The 11,273-nt window shown below is 36.7% G+C and overlaps 1 protein-coding gene across 1 annotated transcript; it reads left to right on the top strand.

Moving 5' to 3' along the window:
* Positions 1–8,147: 8,147 nt before the first annotated feature.
* On the top strand, positions 8,148–8,420 carry K441DRAFT_553721 (uncharacterized protein; the record flags this gene model as incomplete). The annotated part of the gene is made up of 2 exons (XM_067643193.1): positions 8,148–8,225; positions 8,283–8,420. Coding segments are annotated over 2 exons (216 nt in total), but the record flags the coding sequence as incomplete, so codon positions are not given.
* Positions 8,421–11,273: the final 2,853 nt, after the last annotated feature.

The raw sequence follows: 11,273 nt of genomic DNA, 5'->3' as shown, positions 1-11,273 counted from the left end.
CACGGTCCTTTATTAAGATAACCTCTAAGAAAAAGCGCTGGCTCCTATACGTCTAATTCTTGTTTCCCTTGTAATTCTTAATAAGGTCCTTTACTAGCTCAGCCAAATATGGCTCGGTCCTATCTTTAGTTGTATGGTAATGGCTTAGGCTTAACGTGGTCATCTGCGCCTTATATACGATCTCTTGTAGAGTATCTTTGTCAGCGCCTCTTTTATATACCGCTTTACCGTTCTGCGGCGCCCGTTTTCTAATATTATACTGCTGCCCTTGTATAGGTCCCTTCCTTGCCGCAGTATCTGTTCTTGTTGTGTAGCTAGTGCAGCGCTAAATTTGGATGGCAGTAATAGTCGTGCTATGATTAGCTGTCGTTTAAATAAGGAATAAGGTCGGCCCGGTCGAAGGCTCTAATTTAATGATATTTGACTAATTTAATTTAGTGACGTGACGTGCTGGTATTGAGGCTTTTGGCTTGGTTTGATTCCTTAACTAACCGTGGCTTCTGTGCAGTTATTTGATTAATTAAGGCTTCCGTGTAGTCGTTTGATTAAGGCTCTATATGTAGCTCTGCGTCTAGCTCTACATTGTATAATTGGCTCTATATCCGTGCAATTAATTAAGGCTCTTAGTGCCGTTCTTGTTGTGTAGCTGCATTATTGAATTCTAGGGGCGGTGTAGAGTTCTGCTGGCTCTATTGCTAAATGGACTAATTAGGATTTTCTATCCCCGGGATAGAAAATCGCTATTAGCTTAGTGATAGGCGGTAAGCTAAGCTAATATCTCTGCAGTAGGTCGTCGCGATTAACGCGTCTTAACGCGTTATAATTAAGAAAATAAACAAAAAAAGGAGCTTTAGGAAATACTGTAATTAAGCAGACAAATAGAAATCTTTTATATGGCCGCCACCTACGTTCCTTCCCCTACCTTAGAACTTAACTGTCCCCTAGTTAAATATTCTACACCTGCTATAGAGTCTACTTTAAGTGTTTGCCTTTAATGACCGTCTCTAATAACCGTCTTTAAGGGTCGGGCGATTCTAATAGTAGTCCTCCCTAGCTTTAGCTGCCTTTTTCGTAGGCCGTGACTTAATCTATATATAGTCTTCTGGTTGTATATTACTCTCCTATGGCTTAATAGCTGTCCTGGTTGCGCGGCTGTCTTTAAGGGTTAGGCGATTCTAATAGTAGTCCCCCTAGTTTATACTTTTCTCGTCACTAATCTTTAGCGCTACTCTGTTATAGAAAGCTGGTTGCTGCGTCTGTTCTTTCCTTGGTTTATCTAGGTTAGTTCCTTAGTATATATAGAGCCAGTCCTTAATACCCTTTAGTCGTCCTTTATTGCCGAGCTATGGAAGTACAGGTCTAGGCCGATCGCATATCCTAGCTACCAGTCTTCTTTGATTAGATAGATATACAAGTCCTTACTAAATAAGATCCTTTAACCCCTGATATTTATACTCAGTAAAACGGTAACTTCCTCCGTATCTAAAATAGGTCCATTAGCCCGGGCCAGATCGCGTGCCATCCTACTAACCCCATGCGTCCCACTACGGTTGTCTAAAGGCAGTAGAATCTTGCGGATATTAGAAGTCCTACGGATATTGAAAGTCTTGCGGAGGCCAGGTGCTGTTTTGCCAGTCTTTATATCCTGGTGCCAGGCTATATCCTTATGCTAGGCTTTAAACTGCAGCTTAATCTATAGCAGGTGACTACTGCTGTATTAGGGCTCCTTTGTGTATACCTAGTCTAACTAGGTCCGTTTTCTGGCTAGCTTAACAGGCGTCGGCTGTCTTATTTGGCTAAAAGATCGCAGGTGGTTAAAGGGTAGCATCTTTGCCTATAACTGGCTGCTAATTATAGAACTGCTTAACCAGCTAACAAAGGCTCTGCTCCTTAAGGTCTATTTTTAATAGATAATCCGCGCCCTTATATAAACTAAGCCTGTCCTCTATAGCTCTTTATAACTAATAGAAGTTAAAGGACTCTTATCTATTTGGATTAGCTCCCGTTTTAGCTATAGTATGCCTTTAATATTTAAGCGGAAGTCCTTTTATAAACCAGTACCCTTACTAAGCGTTCCCTAGATTGCCTGCCTACGTAACCCTTTAGGAGATTAGTGTAAACTGCCTATAGTACTTGCGTACGCTGCTTAGCGGACTGTCCCTATACTGCCGTATATAGGCTTCTAAGAATTCTACCGTTTCCATTTATTGAAATTGGTTACTTCCTTAGTATTCTGCCCTAAGCTTTCTTATAAGCTCCGTCCAGTCACCAGCTGTAAATTTAGGTAAGCTTTAGATCCACATCCCTATCCAGTAATCGCAGTACTCCGGAAGGCCCTAGTGCTTTTTTTTGCTCGTTATATAGTGTCGGACGCATAGTCGCTCGTACTGCTCAATAAACTGTAACATGTTCTGTTCTGTAAAGTATAGAGTTCCAGCAGCTCCTAGGGCTGGCATCGGCTAGACTATAACGTAGATCCTGTCTTAAGCTGTTAACTGCTGGTTATAAGGTGCATCTAGAGCTTCCTTAGGAGCTTGCAGGCGGTCCTCGCGGTTCTTGTCCTTTGTCCGCCGAGAGTCAGTCCTAGGTATCGCGGGTAAACGCTGCGGTAGGTCTGCTTGCATTGCCGCCTAAGGTGATGGTGTCCTAGATGGCTGTCCTGGTGTTGGCTTGTACTTAGTAAAAGAAGTATAGGCTTTAGTTCCTTCTAACTACTTCTTAACGCCTAGAGGTTAGTCTTTCTAAGAGAGCACGGCGTCTTTATCTACGGCTACTGGGTCTTAATACGTCCATCTATTTTAACCTACCGTTATTTTATACGGTAGGGTACTGCTAAGCCTTACGCTCTTACCTATATCTGCTTCTTTACGGAATGCCTCTAAAGCTGCCTCTAATATAATCCGGATAACTTAAAAGAAGATAAAGCTAAGCCAGAATAGGAAGCTTTTAAGGGCAGATCTGATCTTATATACTTATGACCTTTCTTAGTGTTCTCTCTTCTGTTCCTAAAGGGCAGCGCTGACTTCCTTCGCCGCCAGATACCTTAGATCTCGTTGGCCCTTAGCTACTTGTCGTCTCTGTATCTTTAATAAAGCTCTGGCCATGCTCGTGCGCGCACGGGTGGTGAGATATCGGGTGATTCCGACCGGTCGAAGTTGTCTGATTGGCTCGCCTGTTCGCTAGACGTCCTTACTTATAATTTTCCGAGACACTCTTTTGCCTCCTGTTGCCACTCTTTGGCCTATACGTCGAGTCTAATGTCCGTCTTTTCCGCTGTCTTTCTATTTAGGGACTACCTGGTTCCCCTCGCTGTCCGATACTGCCTGGTTCTCTGCTTCTGTCTCGTCTATCTGGCTGGCTGGCGGTTCTTCTGCAGCTGGTTGTTCTTCTGCAGCTGGTCGTTCTTCTGCAGCTAGTCGTTCTTCTACAGCTGGCGGCTCTTTGGTAGTTATAGTATGTTCCTGCGTGTATATAGCACTAGACTTCTAATCTAAAGAGCTTGCCGTCGTCCCTACGTGGAATGCCATAAAATATGTGGGAGGGTACGACCTCTCTAAGATGGAAAAGTCATAGTGCTGTCTGTCTGTTTGTCGGTCGGTCGGTCGGTCAGTTAGTTAGTTAATTAGTCAGTCATAATTAGTCAGTAAGAAAGAAAGAAAAGAGTGTATTTCCGGTAACTGGTAGGGTCGTGATGTCGAGAAGGAGAGAAGCCGAAGGCTCAATATATACAGGAAAATGCCAAGGCACTAAGTAGCGGCCCATTTTACCCCACTATACTATATCCTGGATAGAACTAGAAGCTATAGGCAAGGATATAATATAGGAAGAAATACGACGGCTAAAGAACGAGAGGCTATAACTCCTAGAGTAAAGAAAACTACAGTTGCTTAGGGAGGAGGTAAAAATGCTAAGACGGCGTTAATATGGCAAGGCGATATTAACCCCTACTCCTAACTCAGATCTACTACCTTAAAGTATTCTATTAGAGTACTTAGATAGTAGCTTAATATATTTAAACCTTAAGAGGAAGGCCATTAATATAATAGGCGCTCCGTTAGAACGGGCCGTTAAAATAAAGAAGATTACTTTATATTATAGTAAGACTATATAAAAGCACTAAGACTTCCGTAATAGCTTAAAGCTAGTATTCTACTTAGAGCCTAATACTTTCGCAAATAAGGATACCAAAATTGTGTTTACTATGCAATATATAAAGGGGATTAATAGAACCCTTTAGCTATAATATAAAGATAACTATCTAAATATATAGTTTACCTAGGAGGAGCTAATAGAATTCCTACTTAACTAAATTAAAAGCTCTATTAATTAAGAACTTTATATAGCCCTAACCTATATAAGGGTAATACAGCAAACCGATTAGCCTATAAACGAGTTTACTACTTACCTAACCTCCTTAAAAGTGTAAATTAACTCTCCTTATAATATAAAGCATCTAATAATACACCTATTCGCGAAGCTATAGCTAAAGCTACAGCTTACTATTACTAACTATTAGGAATTTCTATAAACTTAAAATTAGCTAGTTTCCCTATCTGCCCTATTAAAGGAAAACTAGAAAAGTGTAAGCGCCCTATAGGCTAGAAGTAATAGGTACGCTATAAACTTAAATATAAAGACTACCCTATTAGGTAACTTAGGGAAAGCGGACTCTAAAACCACTACTAGCAATATAACGGTAGGGCGAAGTAATACTGCTAGGGGTTTAACCTAACCTAAAGAGAACTGTAAAAATTGTGGCAAGCTAGGATATTAGTAGTAATAGTGCCTAGAGCAGTAATAGCAATAATAGCCACCTCTAAACAGCGTAAGCGCCATCTCTATACTAGGAAAAAGTAGGCGCCCTTAGAGCCCCTTATATCTATAAGGCGAAAGCTACTACTAGATTATAAGGAAGCCATTACTATCTTAGGTAAGGTCCTATCTAAGCAAACCTAAAAGGAGGCCTTAATAATACTTAATCTCGGCGCTAAAGTAAATATAATTAACTAGCGATTTACTATAGAGTGTAACTTTAAAACGCTAGACGCGGAATTACCTACTAACTCCTAGTTAAATAAAACTTAAGTATATTACTATAAAGCCTATAAGGTACTATTAAGAATAAAGGACAGCTAGGGCAAGATTAGGGAAGTAACCCTTATTTACTATAGAATGGCTAACGTATCCCCTACTATTACCCTAGGTATACTAGGGTTAAAGAAGGCATAACTTCTTATTAACTATAAGGCGAAGGCGTGGCAATAGAAGCTAGATAGCTCGTCCCTATTGCTATAAACCCCTAAGGGTTTTATAGAGTCTCTCTAGATAAAATCTAGGGTTTTTACTTTAGTAATTACTGGATTAATGCCTAGTAAGTAAAATAACGGCAGCTTACTAGTCCTTCCCCTATAGTTAAAAAAAGTTAGCAATATCTTCTTATATAAGAAAGTAGGGAAGCTACCCTAATACTACTAGGGCGACTATACTATTAACCTAAAAGATAGATAAGAGGTCCTATATAGACTGCTATATAGCCTCTTAGTTAAGAAGCTAAAGGTACTAAGGGAGTACTTAGATAACGCTTTAGCTAAAGGCTAAATTTAACCAAGTACTAGTCCTATAGGGGCACCATCCTATTTATACCTAAAAGGATAAAAAGCTGCGACTCTATATAGACTATAGAGGCTTTAATAAAGTAATAATTAAGAATTGTCTTGTACTACTATTAATTAGTAAAACCTTAGACCGCCTAGTAGGTTCTAAAATCTTTACTAAATTAGACCTAATAAATGCGTATTACTGCCTTCGTATCTATTGGGGTAATAAATAGAAGATAGCGTTCCATACGCGTTACGGCTACTTTAAGTATTTAATTTTACCTTTTGGGCTAACTAACGGACAGTAACCTTTTAGGGCTATATTAATTAAGCCTTATTAAAACTAGTAGACATCTTCTATATAGTCTACCTTAATAATATTCTAATTTTCTCCAAAAATCTAGAGGAATACTAGCGCTACGTACTAGAAGTGCTATAGAGGTTATAGTAATATTAACTATATATAACCCTTAAGAAGTATAGGTTTAGTATATAAGAGGTTAAGTTCCTAGGATATATTATTAGTCCTAAAGGCGTAGCGATGGATCCTAGCTAGGTAGAAGCTATTACTAAGTAGGAGTGCCCTTAATCCTATAGGGATGTCTAAGTCTTTTTAGGTTTTGCTAACTTTTATTACCGGTTTATCTATAAGTACTTTACTATTATAAAGCCTATTACTAATCCCCTAAAGGGAGTAAAAAACAGCCGTAAAGCTAGGCCTTTTAGTTAGCTAAAAGAGGCGAAGAAGGCAATATACTAGCTCTATAACGCCTTTATAACGGCGCCGCTTCTATAATACTATACACTGGGCTTACTAACCTAGTTAGAGACTAATACCTTAATATAAGGCCTGGCAGCTATTATATTATAGCTATTTAAAGACAGCCTTTAGTATCTAATAGTCTTCTAGTTTAGAAAGCTTTCGCTAGTAGAGCGTAATTATAAAACCTATAATTAAGAGCTACTAGCTATTATAGAGGCTTTTAAATATTAGAGACACTATATTAAGAGGCTATTAAGCCGCCTAGAAGTGCTTATAGATTATAATAATCTAAAGGGTTTTATAAAAGTAAAAGCCCTTAATAAATGGCAAGCCAGATAGGCTATAGCATTAGCTACCTATAACTTTATTATTAAGTATAGGGCGGGAAAAACAAACCCTATAAACGCGCTATTAAGGCGACCCCTAAGCATAGGGGGTCCTCTAGAAGAAGACACTATACTACTATTACTTTAAAGGACCTTAGGAATATAGGGCCACTAACCTAAGGTAAAAGTCCTATTAGGTATATAGAAAAGCGAGCCTTCTATAGAGGTGTTAATTTTATAGCTATAAGCTAGCGACCTAACGGTGGTACGCCTAGGTAATATAGCATTATAGTTTAACTAGGCGACCTATATATATACTATTAAGCAATATATAATAAGGACCTAAGTTAGAGAAGTAAGTACTTAAAAGAGTTCTTATAAATTTAGTATAGAAATAATCGTTAAGCTTATTGCGGTTGCAGCTGAGGCTGTATATAAAGACTTATTACGCACTACTGCTGCAGCGTAGAAGCGTAAGGATATGTAAAAGGATGCTCGGCAGTCACTTCAAACGGGAGGCGTACTTTATGTACAAGATGGGCGCAATGCTGTAGAGAATTCTAAACTCTTAGTGTTGTAGGATGCACGAGAGAAGCTAAAGAAGCTTGAGAAAAGGGCTGCTAATAAGGTAATTAAGGCCCAGAAGCGCAAAGAGATAGATACACGTAATGTTATAAGGGCCTACAATAAGGCCAACAGAATTGTAGTACGGCGAGGGCTTTATAAAAATAAGTAGTGAATATATTGTGATTTTCTGGGTTCCTTGGTAGGCTGTGCACCGTGCTAGCAGCCACCTAGCTAGCGAGGTGGTGTTGGTTGAGTTTACGAAACCCAAACGTCACGGGTATAGTCTAAAATATTCTTCTTTAGACCTCCTTAATATTAGCCGGCTATCTAAGCCTATAATTAACAAAAATGCTATAAACTGGCTTGTTATAAAGCCTACTGTTAACAAAGAAATTATTAAAGTAATTTGCAAAACCTATATATACGACGCCAACGGAGAGGTAAACTTCCATATAGATTTTATCTAAGGAAAAGGAGAGGGATAAATTTTCCTTTTATATGGCCCTCTAAGAACTAATAAAACACTTATAACTAGTAAGCAACTTCCTAGGCACTCCACTAACTAAAGCTATACTAACCGTAATTAAAAATGCGTTGCGGAGTATACTCGCAGGCCTTTAATATTGTAAGCTTTTGCAGTGTAGGAATTAAACAAGCAACTTAATTGTAAATCTATGGAAATTAAGTGATATAAATATATAAAGGTAGACCCCTAAACTCTAAAGTCTATAACTCATTTTGACTATATCTAAGACATACGAGGGTAGTGCTAACGCTAGTAAAATAGGGTCTGGTAGTTGGTTACAAATATCTATAACTGCTATAGATCCCGGCTATAAACCTAAAGAGCTTTAAACTAACTTACTTAAATTCTTCTAAGATGCTAATAAGTAGGATATAATCGTTTTACTTAACGAAGCTAATATATATCTTAAAGTACGGTTTAATAACAACTTAAAGCGGAACAGTATTGTCTTAAATAAGTTAATTATTTTAAACATCCCCTTTCTAAATATAAAGTATTAACAGTCTATAAAAGTTTTTTTACGCACGTTAGATTGTTTTAAAGGAATATTATTTCTTACTACTAACCGAGTTGGCTTGTTTAACGAGGCTTTCTTAATCCAAATCCACATATTACCAGGCTATAACCCCTTAGGTAAGTAACCTACTTAAATTTCAGATACAACTTCACGCGTACTAAAATTAACCTATAACTATTTAGATAATAATATTCGCGGATAGATTTAGGACAACACTTTTTATAAACTCGCCGAGAAATATAAGCTCGGAATCCGCGATATAAAGTACGATTACGATGCCAAAAACTATATTAAAAACGCGCTAGAAGTTAAAAAAAAATTAAAGTAGAATGGTCGGGAAATCCGTAATAGTAATACCACCTACATTTATATGGCTCGCAAGACTATATACTTGAGGGCCTTAGCTAATATACCCCAAATAGCATTTTAAGCAGCTGTTGCTATGGCTATATATAATACAAGGCAAAAGAATCGCCCACCTATTCTTTGGGAAAGCCACCTTAAACAAGTTATTACTATATCTGCGGCATTTAAGAAGTATATAATTTTAATACATAAGGGTATAGAGGATGCTTAGATTGCTTATAGAAAGGGACTAAGGGATAATATATTAGGTTCGGTAGCTAATTTAAGAGATTTAAGGGGACAAGCGTATATTACTTAGAGAAGGAACTAAGGAAGCAGTGTATTTTGACTAAATAAGATTGTCCCCTTATTTCTAGGAATTATAACTAAGCATTTCAGATTCTGTATTATACAGATAATTGTATATATTAAATCTAAGTATCCTATAGATAACCTTCCTATTATATAACACTATATAACGTTATTAACTCCGTCCTAGCGACTATTTATAGTAAGCTTAGACGTAATTCCGTTTTACCTCACTACTAGACTATATAAGTATGGGTAAAGATAGTCTAGGGCGCCGTTTAAACTTTTATTAAGATTTATAAAATAAATATCTATAAGTTGACACTGTAATATAAACTAACGCTATTATTAAAATTATATAAAATAGTTTAGTGGTTATTATAAGATTTTAACCTAAAGTTAACTAGATTTTAGAAAAATATAAGTAATTTTAGACTAAAATATCTTAGTTATAAACCTTTAGCCTGGTGTAAGGGTAAACGCTAGGGATAGTATAAGAGATAAATAGATCGAGATTGGATTGGAAGCTATTAATCTACAAATCTACGCCTAATCTATTAGTGGCGTAGATATAGATATAGATCTAATAGTTATCTATTTATAGCATTATTAAGGCAACGCTATAATGCATTAATTACTGCACTAACTATTAGATGGCGTAAAAGGGGTAAACTAGTGCATTTGTGGGTCTCTTACCTCTTATTCTTATTATTACCATTAATTATGCCTCTAAAGTTAAAAAAAGAAGAAGGCTGTTACTAAACCACCTTTACTACCTCTACTACTACTACCTCCCTTAAACGTACCTCTATACCTCTAACTACGAGATAGCCCTATCTAGTAGCCTTACCGCCGTACTACCTGGTCTTCTAACTTATCGGATATAGTAGTAAGGCTAGAAGATTAAGTCTCTAATATAACTAAGTCTAATTAATCTACTATAATTTAAATAACGCTAACGCCTAATCCTAATATACCTAAGATCTTAACTCTTATAATAGCTCTAATATTAAATACGTTTGGCGCTAATTAGTTTACTAAAGCGCGTGCTAGCAAGGCCCCTCCTAAAGATAAGAGTTAGTTTAATTAGTCCTAAGTTAACTAGAATAGATTATCTCCCTAATCTAGCAGTTAGGTATACTAATAAAGAACTATAAAACTAGCGACCGGTAGTAACTCTATAAGGAGTATTATTGCAAATATAGTATTAAGGCCTACTCCTAAAATACTTATAAAGGAAGCTCTAATATTATAAAGTATATTTAAGTAGTCCATGGTTATATATTTAATAAAAAGGGTAAGGAGGTACTATATATATTAAATTTAATCTCTATATTTAAAGGTCTTAATATAAATAATCCCTAAAAGCAGTAGGTTCTTAATAAGTTGGCGTATACGTTTAATAAGAAGATATTTAGGCGACTTCTTCTTTAATAGATTATGTTAGCAACTTAGTTAGTTAAGGTATAAGTACGGCAAGAGGGACGCGCAAGCCTATATAATTGGTAGTCTATAAATAAGAATCTAAAGCTAAAGAAAGGAAAAGAAACGGAGGGTAGTGCTACTTAACGTTATATATAATCCTCTAGTTACGTAATAGCAATTATTTAAAACCATATAAAACTATCTGCGACTATTTATAACTATCCGCTATAATTTACTAATATCTACTAATATCTATTAGCCATAATCTACTAGTTTTTACTAATATCTATTAGCCACAATCTACTAGTTTCCAGTAGCGCCGTAATATTACCCCCTCCCTAAAAAAAGCCTACCCTTAGGCTTTATACGTCCGTATTATATCTATAGGGTATTTTTATTTTTATACTTAATAGGTAGCTTATTGTCTTCGCTATTCTAGTACTCTATCTACTTATTAAGGTACTTTAGGGGTTTAGGTTTATTAGGGTAATAATTATAAAACTTTTAAAGCTTATAGGGACTACCTATAGAGTTTTTTTTTGTTTTTTTTTATATCCGTTGTATTATACTACGTATAATACTGCGCATGTAGCCTCTAGGCTATGGCGCTATAGTTCTATATACATAAATCCTTTCTAGGCAGCTTAATATACTAGTAGCTATATCCTAGTAGTTTATAGTTCTTTAGTAACCCTAAGTTCCTGCAACTACTAGGGAATAAGAAATCCTAACACCTGTCCCTGTCCTTTTACAATTTATTTCTGTCCTTTTGCTCTCTAATATCTTTTTAAGAGCCTAGTAGGAGTTGCCTCCTTCTAGAATCCTATTTGTTTTATTCTTCTATAGAATCTTCTTCGCGTATTAGTTTAGCTGCTTTAAGAGTCTCGCAGTCTTTACT

The sequence above is a fragment of the Cenococcum geophilum genome (genome assembly GCF_001692895.1).
Source record: "Cenococcum geophilum 1.58 unplaced genomic scaffold K441scaffold_14, whole genome shotgun sequence".
Classification (NCBI taxonomy): domain Eukaryota; kingdom Fungi; phylum Ascomycota; class Dothideomycetes; order Gloniales; family Gloniaceae; genus Cenococcum; species Cenococcum geophilum.
The sequence above is the reverse complement of the archived record's forward strand: the minus strand, read 5'-3'. Positions and strand labels throughout refer to the sequence as shown.